The sequence below is a fragment of the Erinaceus europaeus genome, chromosome 14 (genome assembly GCF_950295315.1).
Source record: "Erinaceus europaeus chromosome 14, mEriEur2.1, whole genome shotgun sequence".
NCBI classification, from domain to species: Eukaryota; Metazoa; Chordata; class Mammalia; order Eulipotyphla; family Erinaceidae; genus Erinaceus; species Erinaceus europaeus.
The window spans coordinates 5,466,977-5,481,808 of NC_080175.1; the positions used below are offsets into that span (position 1 = coordinate 5,466,977).

Here is a 14,832-nt window from a genome sequence, read left to right on the forward strand (position 1 = left end):
GGGCTTCTCCTTATTCTACTTTTAAGACTGCTAACTGCTATAAATGTCTTCCAAGATGGGCACAGTTCTGTCCCTTCTAGCCCCACTCTTCACAGCATGACATTGCACTGCCTCACATCTAGAGGTGGAATTTCTTTTCTTTAAAAAAAAAATTTTTTTTTTGGGACCAGGTGGTAATGCATGTGGTTAAGAACTCACATGAAAGTGCACAAGGACCCAAGTTCAAACCCCTGGTCCCCACCTGCAGGGAGAAAGCTTCATGAGTGCTGGAGTGCTGAAGCAGGGATGCAGGTCTCTCTCTCTCTCTCTCCCTCCCTATTTACCCCTCCTCTCTAAATTTCTCTCTGTCTGTATCCAATAATAAATAAATAATTTAAAAATATTTCAGGGAGTCGAGCAGTAGCACAGCGGGTTAAGCACAAGTGGTGCAAAGTGCAAGGACCTGCCTAAGGATCCCAGTTCACGCCCCCGGCTCCCCACCTGCAGGGGAGTCACTTCACAAACAGTGAAGCAGGTCTGCAGGTGTCTGTCTTTCTCTCCCCCTCTATGTCTTCTCCTCCTCTCTCCATTTCTCTCTGTCCTACCAACAACAGCAATAATAACTACAACAATAAAACAACAAGGACAACAAAAGGGAATAAGTAAATAAAAATTAAAAAATATTTCTATTTATTTATTATTGGATGGAGACAGAGAAATTGAGACAGGCAGGGAAGAAAGATAGGAAAGAGACAGATACCTGCTTCATCATTTGTGAAGCTTTCCCTTTGCATGTGGGGATCAGGGGCTTGAACCTAGTTCTTTCTGCTCTTTAATGTGTGCACTTAATCAGGTGAGCCACCACCTGCCACCGAGTTTATTTTCTTAGCATTGATTGATTTGTTGATTGATCGCTTGGATAGGACAGGGAGAAACTGAGAATGGTAGGGTAGATAGAGAGGGAGAAAGAGAGACACCTGTAGCATTGCGTCACACTCAAGATTGAATATCCTGAAATGTTACATGTCCTTGATGACGACGACGACGACAACAACAACAACAACAAAATACTCATGGTGCCTAGGTCATGAGGGTCACTCTTTGCTCATTCTGCATGTTTTTGGGTCAGCCCTCTGTCCTAACTTGAAAAGCATGATAATAACTCAGCTTACAGTCCATATGGAATCTACATGGTTTCTCCTGTGCCTGGCACAACACCCATGCACCATCAACCCCCTAGACCCTGGATTAGGTGCTCCCTTCTTTTCTTTTTTGCCTCTAGGGTTATTGCTGGGGCTCAGTGCCTGCACCATGAAACCACTGCTCCTGGAGGCCATTTCCCCCCCTTTTGTTGCCCTTGGTGTTGTAGCCTTATTGTGGTTATTATTGTTGTTGTTGATGTCATTTGTTGTTGGATAGGACAGAGAGAAATGGAGAGAGGAGGGGAAGACAGAGATGGGGAGAGAAAGATAGACACCTACAGACCTGCTTCACCGCTTGTGATCCAATTCCTCTGCAGGTGGGGAGCCAGGGGCTTGAAGTGGGATCCTTGAGCTGGTCCTTGCGCTTCATGCCACATGTGCTTAACCCGCTGCGCTACCGCCCGACTCCCTAGGTGTTCCCTTCTATTCTGATCCTTGAGCTCAGGGTGGAGACACACTTCTGGGTGTTCAGTGCATCTTGCACCTCCCACGTCCCAGCATTCAAGTGTGAGCTTACTACCTGAAGATCTGCTATGTCCATTTCTGTGTACTTCCAGGGAGACATACTCACCCATGCATGCATGGAGTTGTTCAGAAGAGATAAAGCAGAAAGCCCAGCCTTACCTAGAGGTGCAGCAGAAGGTAGGTATGGAGCCACTGTTGTCTCAGGAAGCAGTGTGGGAAGCAGGTTCTCAGGGGCTGTTGGTGGGTGAAAAGGAAGGAAAGTCAACAGTGGGAGCGTGGGGAGGAGACGCACAGTAGGGTCAAGAGGATGCCTCTGTCTTCTCCCAGGATTACGGATGATGCTGCATCCTAAGACCTGTGACATCACGTGTCACATGATTCCAGGCAGCTCACAGTATTTCTGTCTGTTAACATGAACCCTGTGGCCATCAGTAAAAACAAGTTTATGGGCAGTAGCCCCATGTGGCCTGCTGACTGAAAGGCCTCATCTCTGTGTCTGCTGTCCTCTCGTCAGCTGTTTCAAATTCACCTCAACAACAGGGAAAGTCATGCAACAGTTGCTTTGGGAAGGGTGCTAGGGTGGAGGGCACCCACTTAAAATGGTACAAAAGGTCCTTTAGGGGTGGAGAAAGTGTTCTGTATCTTGACTGTGGTGGTCATCACACTTGTGTATATTGTTGAAGAAGTTTCTGATCCCAGACTTCCTGATACTTGTTATGAGAAATCCTACAATCCTTTGTATCTATGTGTGCAAGATAGATAGTTTGTCTGTCAGGTATATTCCTTTGACGAATAATACTAGGAGGCTTGTTTTTCAGGCTGTGTCCTTTGTTATTAAAATCCTGATCTCAGGCAAAGCCTGGCTATGTCAGAGAATTTTGGGGCCCATAGGTTAGAAGGGTATATTATTGCCCCACACATTACTCTGATGTCTGGCTGTTGCCCTGGGGGTCTAGAGACTATGCATGGGATAGTTGGAATAAACGCATCACCTTACGGCATCACGAATCCCCCCAATTCATCAAAGTGCTTTTTACAACAGTTGAATGCTCTGCACATAAAGCAAGCCTGAATAAGAAGGAAGATGGGTGGGTGAAAGGCTGATGGATGGACTGACAAGTGTTTTCTGGAGTCTAGGGGGAGGTCATTGTCATGTTCTGCAAACTTTCCGGTCTAGAGGTTGGTCAGACTGATGCAAATCTCTGAAAGGATGGGTGACACTGATCACCAGCTGGGGTGTGTGCACTGTGTGCATGGAGAAGTGGTGAGTAGGGAGGTGTAGGCCTCCATGGGAGGACTGCTAGCCAGCTAGGGCCCCTCGGGAGAGAATAACTCAGTCTTAACTGATTCTACTTTAATTGGCTGAACTTCCAAACATTAGAAGACAGCTCGACATGCCGAGTGTACAGGCATCACTTGGTCAAGTTTAGGGATTCTGTACAATTTAGATGGAAAAAAAATTCTGCCAATGCTTTCCTCTAAGTATTTGATAGTTTCTGGTCTAACATCCATGTCTTTGATCCATTTGGAATTTACTTTACAACTTTATTTTATTTTATTCTATTTATTTATTTATTTATTTATTTATGATTCGCTAGAGACAGAGAATAATTGAGAGAGGAGAGGGAGACAGAGAGGGAAAGACCTGTAGCCCTGCTTCACCACTCAGGAAGATTCCCCCCCTGCAGGTGGGGACCAGGGGCTTGAACCAGGGTCCTTGCACACTGTGATATGTGTGCTTAACCAGGTGAGCCAATGCCTGACCTCTCTAGAGTTTACTTGTGTGTGTGTGTGTGTTAAAGTGTAGTGGCTCAGTATCATTCTTCTGCACATATCAACTCAATTTTTCCAACCATATTTGCTGAAAAGACTAGGCTTTCCTGACTTAGTAGTTTGGGTTACCCCTTGTCAAAAATTAGATGACCAAAGGTGTGGGGGCTTATTTCTGTGCTCTCAGTTCTAATTCTAATCCACTGGTTAGTGGGTTTTCTTTTTCCTTTTTGTTCTAGTACAAGGCAGTTTTGATTACAATGGCCTGTAATGCAATTTCAGATCTGCCTCCAATTCTTTCTTCCCAAGATTTTTTTTTGGTGGTGATCTAGGTATTCTCTGTTCCCAGATAAATATTTGTAGCTTTTGTTCTAGTCTCCTAAAAAAAACAAAAACTGGATGGGTTCATGATAGAGATTCTACAAAGCCTAGATGATGGGATAAGAGAAGGTAGTTTGTATGCTCTGAGCCTGCCTCTGTTACCATGCAATGTAGACGGCTTCATTCTTTTGCTTCTAGAGTGAGTGACTCTGCAGAACCACCAAGCGGCCTGAGCCCAGGGAACTCCCCTTCCTCAAAACACATGACTTGAAAGAGGATGCAATTCACAGTGCAGTCTAGGGGGGCAGAACTCCCTGAAATTGTGCAGTGCAATGGCTTGTATACCTAGGTTTAGAAAAAGACATTCATGGGAGAAATAGCCACAAAGCAAAGGGTCTGAACAAACAGTGGACCGACTGACCTGGTGGTGTGTGTGTTGGGGTGACAGTTGCATGCTCTGGGGGTGGGGTGGGGCCTGGTGAGGTCTCAGCACCTGATAGACAACAGAAACCCACAGGTTAGCTTCTGTAGTGCAAACAGTGACCAGCCCTCAGGAACACCTCCACTGAGGAGTGTCTGCAGGCAAACAGGAAGTGTCTCCTGTTAAGGAAACAGTCTCATCTGAGCAGATGACACTGGCGTCCTTCAGGTGCCCACAGTTGTGACTGGCCTGGGCCCTGTGCTCACACTGTCCCAGGTGGCCCTCACTGCCCACACACCGCAAGTCGTCCAGCAAGGCCAAAGTGGGCACCTGTGGGAGCTGCCATGGCCTGGCCACACTGCAGCTTGCGGCACACGACTGTGGCCTCAGCCAGGTCCCAGAAGTCGTCACACACGGTCCCCCATGTCCCCTGGACCAGGACCTCCACTCTGCCTGAGCATGTCCCTGTGCCACTCGCCAGCCTCACATCCATAGAGGCTCCTGGGAGGGACAAGAGGAAAGACTCTAGAGGCCTCACTGTGTGAGGTCAGGGAGATTCCACACTTGGGATACGAGAGAGGACAGCAGCTAACATTGTCAAAGCTGTGGTGTTTTGCATTAATAATCTTTTTCACCTATAGTAGAAAAAGGATGGTAACTTTCTTTGCTTGATTTCATTCCTCTTTGTTTCATTGAGGGTATGTTTTCTTCTACACTCTAATCCTATAGAGCAGGAAGTGGATAGCCCTACATAATTAAAAAAATATTTTTATCTATTTATTATTATTGGATAGGGACAGAGACAATGGAGAGGGCAGATGGAGACAGAGAAGGAGAGATACAGTGACACCTGCAGCCCTGCTTCACCACTTGTGAAGCTTTTCCCCTGCAGCTGGGGACCAGGGCCTTGAACCTGGGTCCTTGTGCACTGTAATGTGAGCACTTAACCAGGTGCATCATTGGCTGTTCCTGCCCCACATAATTCTGAAAGGAAATGGTAGTGGCTGAACGAGTGGTGTTGTTCTTACAGGAGACAGAACTTAAGGAAATGATAGTTCATCCGCTGAAGCAAAGGATGCAGCCCTGTTGGACCACGAAGAACTATTTCAGAGGTCAAGCAGTGGTGCACTTAGCTGAGAACACGACTCTCTCAGTATTACCCACCAACTCTAATGGCTCCACCGCATACCTGCAGGTGAAGGTGCCAAGGTCTCTGGAGCATTGGCCGCTGAAGATTCTGAAAAGTCATCAACTAGAAGGAATGACAAAGTGAAGTGACCAGAGGTCACTCAAGAGAGGAGCCCTCTAAGGGTTTCTGTTGTGTCGCCTTCGGATTCATCTAAGTAAGTCACCATTATCACCACTAGACAATGTTACTTAACTTTATTTTAAATTATGTTTTTATGTATTCATTATTGGATAGAGACAGAGAGAAACTTCAAGGGGAGGAGGAGGTAGAGAGAGAGAAAGAGACTAAGAAAGACATGTAGCACTGCTTCACCACTCATGAAGGTTCCCCCCTGAAGGTGGGGATCAGGGACTTGAACCTGGGTCCTTGAGTACTATGTGCATTTAACCATGTGTGCCACTATCTGGACCCCAAGATTACTTGACTTTTAATTAATCCATTATATGTTCATGGTAACTTATCCTTAATACTTGGATCAACAGAAAAAAAAAACTGCAAAATAGAAGACAAAGTTGAGAAAATCAATAAAGGATATATATATATATATATATATATATATATGTGTGTGTGTGTGTGTGTGTGTGTGTGTGTGTGTGTGTATGTGTATGTGTGTGTGTATATATATATCCTAGAAATTAATAGTGCTGTGTACCTAATTCATTTGAAAATAGTCATTAAATGCAAAGACTGATAGGATGCTTTTATTTAAGATGCTTATAACCCAGTCAAAAGTACACAAGGGACTATAAAAGGAGGCCCATTGTGAAGGAAGTCAACAGATAGACATCATGTATGCATTTCCTGTGGAGATCAGGGGAAGCTATTTGGAGAACTGAGGCCTTAAAGCCATGGCAGACCTTCCCCAAGTGGGAGAAAGATGGGAACTGTAGCAGATCACATAGGCAATGGAAGGCAGCAATCTCTAAATCAAACATTCAAGGTGAGGTGTGTTCTTATTTAATTAGAATAACTTGATAGTTTATGCATTGATATTAAACACCTGTATTGAAGATTCTCCTAACTTACTTATGACTATCCATAAAACTTCCCAAGAGATAAAGAGACAGAACATGGAGAAAGTAGATTTGGGTCAAATAAATTTCATAAGCATGTATCCTGTAATTTCTACATAATAAGGATTCCATGTGGCTATATACATATTAAAGCTCTTAGACATCCTGTAGTCAAGAAGCTTGTTGGTTTTACTGCAATGTTTCCTGAATTTGAAGGACCATGGAACTCGTGTGTGTGTGTGTGTGTGTGTGTGTGTGTGTGTGTTACATAGCATGCAGGCCATTCAACTTAAGATCTTGTGTAACTAATGGTTCTGAGAGCATATTCTCAGAAACATTTTTATTCAACTGCCTCAAATATTCTGGTTGGAGTTTTAGGAAATGCTTAAGAATATTTGTTACTAAATATTCTTGTTTCTAGAAACTGGAAGTGACTCATACTTGAATAAAAACATAGACTGTAGGTCTTGACGTAAGCCCAAATGAAACGAAAGCCTTGCTCCGCTCTGTACCTGTTGCCGCCTGCTCTTCTCCAGTGGTGTCAGGTACAGTTATTTCATCAGCTACTGTGAAAAGAAAACACCGGCCAGTGACGAATAGCATTTCAAAGTGATGGAACTAAAAGTGTGGGAGAGGAAAAGTAGCTGGCCCTCCGAACCAACTTCTAGTGTACTTTGTAAAATATAGTATAAGGGAATCATTACAAGGACTACAAACACGATAGTTCTTCCTTGCCATCTAATCATTATTCCAAAAATGCATGTCAGATTCTTCATCTGTAAAATGGGAAATCAAATCTGATAGTGGATTAAAAAGAAAAGAAGCTTAGAAACTAAGAAGTGAATATGTTTTTTTTTTTTTAAAGAATCATAGTATCCCCAATACAAATGCTTCACTATCTGGGGGAAATTCAGTCACTAGTCAAAAATTAATATTGAGTTAGAAAAGTTTTTTTAATTTATTATTATTTATTTTGTCACCAGAATTATGACTATTATGACTGGGGCTTATTTCCTGCACAACTCCATTGCTTTCAGAGGACATTTTCCTTTTTCTGTAATTTTTAATAGAGGGTGAGACGTAGAGGTGAAGAGAGAATGAGAGGGAGGATTTGAAACATTTTTACCAGGTGACCTTATACCGAAACCTGAACTAGAAAAGTTCTGAAACATCCTTTCATCAAAAACCATGACAATCTAATAGGTAGGTCTGATAAACATATGCAAAATTTGTAGAATGAAAAATGCAAATTATTGATAAGTTAGAGAAATAAATGAAGACATATACCTGATGACATCAGATAACTTTTTTAGATGCTGTTTTTCTTTAAACTTATACAGATTCAACACAATCCAAATTAAACCTCCTAGCAGAACTTTTATTTTAAGTAAATTTTGAAAACATCCTAAATATTTGTTTTTTAAAAAAGGGGGAAAATTCTGGTTTAAAACAATTTTGAAAAAGAAAAAAAAAGACAAGTTTTGAGCACTTACAATGCCTGATTTGGAGATTTTCTCCAAAACTAAAATAATAAATGCTATGGGCATAGAAATGATCATATAAACCAGTGGAATAGAAGATGGTACTTAGAAACATTTTCATATATTTGTGGTAATATACACTTTATAAGAAAGTGTCAGCACATTTCAATGGAGTCTGAAGAGAATTTTCAATAAGTAGCACGGAATTATTTGACACAGGGAAATATCATTTGTGCCATACCTTAGGTCATATCTTCATATCAACTAAAATGTGTCCTAGAGATAAGGGAAAGCCTAATGCTTTTAGAAGAAAGCAAAATAAAAGTCTATGAGACCTTTAGATAAATAAATATTTCTTAGACTTAACATTAAACAAATCAAAATTCTTTAGTGGAAAAAATCTTGGTAGATTGAATTTAGCTAAAAATTTAAAATTCTGCTCTTGAATGAACAGTTAAAATGAAAATGAAGACTATGGTCTGAGAGAAAATATTTACAAGGCATGTATCTTAGAAAATACTTGTATGGAAGACTGGAGAACTAGTTCACTAAGTACAATTAGTATTTAATCATTTATGTGACTTGGCCCCACATAGAAGGTCCCATGATGTCAGAAGAAGCTCTGAGATATGTTATGATATCTCTTCTCTTGGTCTCTCTAACTGGGGAATGAAGAAATTAATTCATGAAAAGCCATGGCGAGAGAGGCGTGGGGGAGAGAGAGAGAGAGAGAGAGAGAGAGAGAGAGAGAGAGAGGAAGGAAGAAAAAAAGAAGAAAAAAGGGGAAAAACTTGTATGGGGAATATATAAATAAATGTTTCTCAATGTAGTAAAGAAAGTAAATAATCTAGCTTTCAAAAAGGATGGAATGACTGAGCATGCGATAAACGAAAAGAGTGCTCTAAACAAGCACATTGAAATATTCTCAGTTGTTGGTGTTCAGGAGGAAATAGTAAAGCCACAGAGAGGCAGCACTACCTCAGTATAACAAAAATACTACATCAGTCAAGCAAAATGTAGACATCGTAGAGTCGGCGAGGAAGTGGAGCAACTTTGGGAGATAGTTTAAAACCTATATGTGGGGGAGTTGGGCGGTAGCGCAGCGGGTTAAGTGCATGTGGGGCAAAGCGCAAGGACCGGAGAAAGGATCCTGGTTCGAGCCCCGGCTCCCCACCTGCAGGGGAGTCGCTTCACAAGCTGTGAAGCAGGTCTGCAGATGTCTGTCTTTCTCTCCCCCTCTCTGTCTTCCCCTCCTCTCTCCATGTCTCTCTGTCCTATCCAACAACGATGACATCAAGAACAACAACAAAAACTACAACAATAAAACAACAAGGGCAACAAAAGGGAATAAATAAATAAATAAATCTAAAAAAAACCCTGTATGTGAATGTTCTTAGCAGCTTAATTCTATGGTCAATCCCAGTCACTTTCAAAGCCAGCAACAAGCAGCTCCTGACAGCTTTCAACCTGACGCTGTTGACTAGCTACGGAAGAAGGGCAAACGCTAGAAGAAGAAGAAGAAGAAGAAGAAGAAGAAGAAGAAGAAGAAGAAGAAGAAGAAGAAGAAGAAGAAGAAGAAGAAGAAGAAGAAGAAGAAGAAGAAGAAGAAATAAACTTTATATCTATAAAAAGAGAACAGCATAAACACTGTTTTGTATATTTATGGAACACCTCTCAACAAGATGATATCTGATCCATGAAGCTACATAGGTGAATCTTAAAAGCATTATGCTGAGAAAAGAAGTCCAACACAAAATGCTACATGTAGTTCCATTTCACTATATAATATCCTGGAAAATTCAAACCTACAGAGACCAGAGGGCTAGCAGATTTCTCGGAGAGGAAATCTTACTAGTATTTTCCAGGATTTGGACATAATGATGATACAGATTGACCACAAAAGAGTACAAGGGATTTATTTAAAGTGATGGAAATATTCTATATTTTGGCAGGGGTGATGTAAATATTAATCAAAACGATGATTTTTTAAAAAATATTTATTTTATTTATTTATTCCCTTGTTGCCCTTGTTGTTTTATTGTTGTAGTTATTATTGTTGTTGTCGTTGTTGGATAGGACAGAGAGAAATGGAGAGAGGAGGGAAGACAGAGAGGGGGAGAGAAAGATAGACACCTACAGACCTGCTTCACCGCCTGTGAAGCGACTCCCCTGCAGGTGGGGAGCCGGGGTTCGAACAGGATCCTTATGCCGGTCCTTGTGCTTTGTGCCACCTGCGCTTAACCCGCTGTACTACAGCCTGACTCCCCAAAACGATGATTTTTTTTTTAAAAAATTTTTATTTATTTATTGGATAAAGATAGCCAGACATTGAGAGGGAAGAGGGGATAGAGAGGAAGAGGGACACAGAGAGAGACACAGCTGCTGCACAGCTTCACCACTTGCAAAACTTTGCCTCTGCAGGTGGGGACCGGGGACTCGAACCTGGGTCCTTGCACATTGTAACATGTGCACTCAACCAGGTGCACCACCACCTGGCCCCTTAAAATGGTGATTTTTTTTTTTTACTATAGGTAAATTATATTTTATTAATACTGACTTATTAATAAAAGACTACTGACTGTAGACAGTGGAAGCCACAGGAGGGAACCCAGTTAGAAGGATCTTTAGCTGCTGGGCTCAGGCAAAAATTAGTAAAGTCATGGCCCCCTTGTCTTTACCTAAACTAGACTTCCTAGTATATTCCCAAGTAGAGACCCCCAAATCCCATCTGCTATATTCTTACCTTTAGGTTCCTGAGTATTAAACTATTTGTTCTGCTTTATCTCTTAATGCTTTTCAGTCACCAAGTCACAGATGCTATCATGACGCCAACCTGACTTTCTGGGGCAGACGACCTCACCAATGTACCCTGGAACCCTACCTCTCCAGAGACCTGCCCCACTAGGGAAAGACAGAAATAAACTGGGGGTATGGATCCACCTGCCAACACCCATGTCCAGTGGAGAAGCAATTGCAGAGCCCAGACCTTCCACATTCTGCACCCCCATAACGATTCTTGGCCCATACTTCTAAAGGGATAAAGAATAGGAAAGCTTCCGGATGTGAGGGCGGTCTGCCTGTGACATCTGTCACCCCATTGATCACCAGGGTTGATTTGGCTGATCTGGCTGGATAGGCGGGTGTCCCCTTCCTCCCTCACCACTCCATATACGTCCCTCTTGAAGCTGTGCACTCGGTTGAAGAGGACAGCCTTCCCTGAATAGAGACGGACTGGTCTTCAGTTGAGGGTATATGAGTAGCTGCATTCCCCTGCTAGAACCTCCAAACAAGCTCTCAAGAATAGGAAAGCTTCCAATGGAGGGGATGGGATTTGGAACTCTGGTGGTGGGAATTGTGTGGAATTGTACCCCTTATCATACCTACGGTTTTACCGATCATTATTAAATCAATAAAAAATATGGATCTGTGCTCACCCTGGCAGGAGGAGGTGATGAGTTCTTAGGATCAGTATAGTGATTGCTCACTGAAAAGCAGGTCAGGAAGACAGTCTCAGGCTCCTCACTGTAACTGGGCAAACACTTAAGTTAAACTTACAAGGCCGACTTGTTTTCACTGCTAAAGATAATGGTGGTGGTGTTGATAATGACGGCATCGATGATGGTGACGGTGATGACAACGGTGGTGCTGAAGGCGACGAAGGTGGCGACAAAGATGATGGCAGAGATGTTGATGATGATGATGACACGAATTCTGTTTCTATTTTGTTTTTAGAATAAGGGAGATTATTGTTTTAGGATAGCAGTCCTCAGAGAATAGTCTTAGATCAATGGTGTACATGGACGGCACATAGATGGTGCTACAAGGGTGAAAACAGACAACCTCAGGGGTCGGGTGGTAGCGCAGCGGGTTCAGCTCACCTGGCACGAAGCACAGGACTGGCATAAAGATCCCGGTTCGAGCACCCGGCTCACCACTTGCAGGATGTGAAGCAGGTCTGCAGGTGTCTATATTTCTCTACCCCTCTCTGTCTTCCCCTCCTCTCTCCATTTCTCTCTGTCCTATCCAACAACAATGACATCAATAACAATAATAACAGAACGATTAAAAAAAAAACAAGGGCAACAAAAATAGGGAAAAATGGCCTCCAGGAGCAGTAGATTTATAGTGCAGGCACTGAGCACCAGCAATAACCCTAGAGGAAAAAAAAAAAAGAAAGAAAATACGAAATCTCACATTTGTTCCTAATGGACAAGAACTCTGGAGATGAGGTCCTGTTTGATGCACAATTTCAAAGATCACAGCTTTGAGTAAAAAAGAAATGACTGGGGGCTGGGTGGTGGCACACCTGGTTGAGTGCACATGTTACAATGCACAGGGACCTGGGCTCACCATGTAGAAGGAAAGCTCTGTGAGTGATGAAGCAGGGCTGCGGGTGTCTCTCTGTTTCTCTTCCTCTCTCCCTCCCCCTCCCTCTCAATTTCTGTTTGTCTCTATCCAATAAATAAATAAAGATAAAACTTTTTTTTTTAAAGAGAAAGAAATGTTTTTAAAACATGACTGACGTAATATTATTGTTCTAAAATCACTTAACTATGACATTACACCTGTTGTTTTTTTGCCAGTTAACAAGGATCAGGACTCACAGCTTCCAAAGGCGTGATTTCTTAATTATTTATTTAATCATTCTGGAAAGTGAATGGCAACATTCTCTCTCTCTCTCTCTCTACTTTTATTTATTTATTTATTTATTTATTTATTTTGATAAGTGAGAGAAATTGAGGGGGCACAGGAATACGGAGGAGAGACAAAGAAACACATGCTTTATTGCTTGGAAAACTTTCCCCCTGCACGTGGGAGCTGGAGGTTTGAACTTGGGCCTTTGTGTATGGTAATATGTCCACCTAACCAAGTGTGCCACTTCCCAGCCCTGGCAATTTTCTTTCAAATAAGTAATTTGTGGTAACTGAAAACCGTGACTCTTAACCCCAGTTCTTCAGTGGCTCTGGAAGGGTTTTATTAGCTCATTCCTAAGCCCACTCTTTGTTCTTGTGCAATCTGCCAAACCTCACCCACAACAGCACAGGGGTTTTACCCTTGGGCAGCGGTTCACAAGAGGGTCATTGAAGCTAGATTTCTTGGAGGGGGGGAGTGTTAGCACACAAGTGCAGGGTCAGCCCCAGGCATGTGTGTCCGAGGGGGGGTCCACTCTGGTGGGCCCAAATATAGACGGCTACATGATTCTAGGCTTCAAGCAAGATGCATCACTAACAGTTTCTGTGAACTGTTTGCAGATTGAACTAACAGGGTCAACGCTTATTTCATTTCTATTCTACATAGTAAATATCAATGAGACAGAATAAGAAGAGAGATTTAGAAGATGCTCCAATCTGCTTTGGCTGCTCCTGCAGAGAGAGGAAAAGCTGTACTCTCCCAGAAGGAAGTCTCCAGGTCACGCCTCACTGTCTGCAGTAACCCAGCAGCCCACTAGCCACGTAGAGCGCAAAAGGCTCTTCACCTGAGCAGATGACTCCGGCATCTTCCTCGTGACCACAGTTGTGACTGAACCAGGTGTCATGGGCACACTGAGCCAGGTGGCTTTCCTCCCCGCCGCAGTGCACATTGTCTAGGAGGATCTTGCCGAACCCTGGGCCGAAGCGGGCGCCTGGGAGGGAAGACACGGCCCGGCCGCATCCAAGCTGCCTGCACACAACCTGGGCCTCCTGCAGACTCCAGCCGTCATCACACACTGTGCCCCAGCTGCCCTGGTAGAAAACTTCCACCCGCCCAGAGCATCTTCCTGTGCCATTCGCCAGCCTCAGTGAGGGCCAGTCTTCTGTGGAGACAAAAATGAAGGTCAGGTTCCCAAACGCAGCTGCTGTTATTTACATTATTTGCAGGTTTATGAGTTTAAGTGAACTGGCAGTTAAGCATGTATAGAAGAGACAGCTAAGAAAACATTACTTAAGGGGCCAGGAAGTGGTGCACTCAGTTAAGTGCACAAAGTACTATGTCGTTAAAGTTCGGGGCTCCAGCAGGCCGGGCTAGCTTCGCAGCAGTAGACAGAGACAGAGACAGAGACTCGGGGACACACGGCTGGGCTGAGAAGCTGCAGTTTAATCTTTATTCATGAGCAGGCAAATCACCACACCATGTGCTTCCCCATCATTCTCCTTCAGCGGCTGCTGCGGCGGACTCTGCACGTCCTTAGCATAGGGTGCGGGGAGAACGAGGGGCGTGAAACTAGCAGGGGCCAAACCAAATCTCTCAGAGGTAGGGGGAAGGGGACCAAACCAACACGAAGAATACCAGCAGTACTATGCTAAAGGACCATTACAAGGACTCAGGTTCAAGCCACCTGCTCCCCACCTGCAGGGGGATGTTTCAAAGCAGCAAAGCAGATCTGTGGGTGTCTATCTCTTTCTCTTCCTATCTTCTCCCTCCCATTCAATTTCTCTCAGTCTTATTGAATAAAGTGGGGGAAAAAAGGCCTCTGGGAATGGTGGATTCATAATGTAAACACCAAGCCCCAGCAGTGACCTTGAGGCAAAAAAAAATTAAAAAAGGAAAGAAAAGAAAAAATTACTTAAGAACCACACCACAGTGGACATGAATCTTCCCTAAGCATTCCATAAGGTTAGATTGTAGGATATGCATTTCTCTTGCTCTGGAATTTTAAGATGTGTCATTAGCAAGGTCAAAAGTAAAAGCTAAGAAAACGCATTTTAGTCAGTAAGGAAATGCATTGATGAATTGGTTTATTAAAAATGTAGAAGACTACAATTAAAAGCAGCAAAACTGAGGCTGAACTACAGCCCATGCAGTGTGGCATGGTCGAGGTTCTGGGTTAGAGTCCAGACACCATATGGGAGCACCACAGTGCTCCAAGGATGGTGATGCAGTTCTGTGGTGTCTCTCCTCTTTCTCTTTATCTCCCTCTCCTCTCTCTCTAAAATAGACAATGAAAAACAATGCCTGGTCACCTCATGTCCTGGGGCCCTAGTCAGGGAATCCTGGACTTCCTACACAGACA

General features: G+C 43.3%; 1 protein-coding gene across 1 annotated transcript in view; it reads right to left on the minus strand.

The window, feature by feature from the left end:
* LOC103110524 (deleted in malignant brain tumors 1 protein-like) overlaps positions 1–14,832 on the minus strand; it is a 132,800-nt gene that overhangs the window by 94,077 nt on the left and 23,891 nt on the right. Inside the window, 7 exon segments of the mRNA XM_060172255.1 lie at positions 4,361–4,474; positions 4,476–4,659; positions 5,348–5,410; positions 6,873–6,978; positions 11,002–11,057; positions 11,416–11,486; positions 13,263–13,635. Of these exon segments, the coding sequence (XP_060028238.1) occupies positions 4,361–4,474; positions 4,476–4,659; positions 5,348–5,410; positions 6,873–6,978; positions 11,002–11,057; positions 11,416–11,486; positions 13,263–13,635 (967 nt within the window).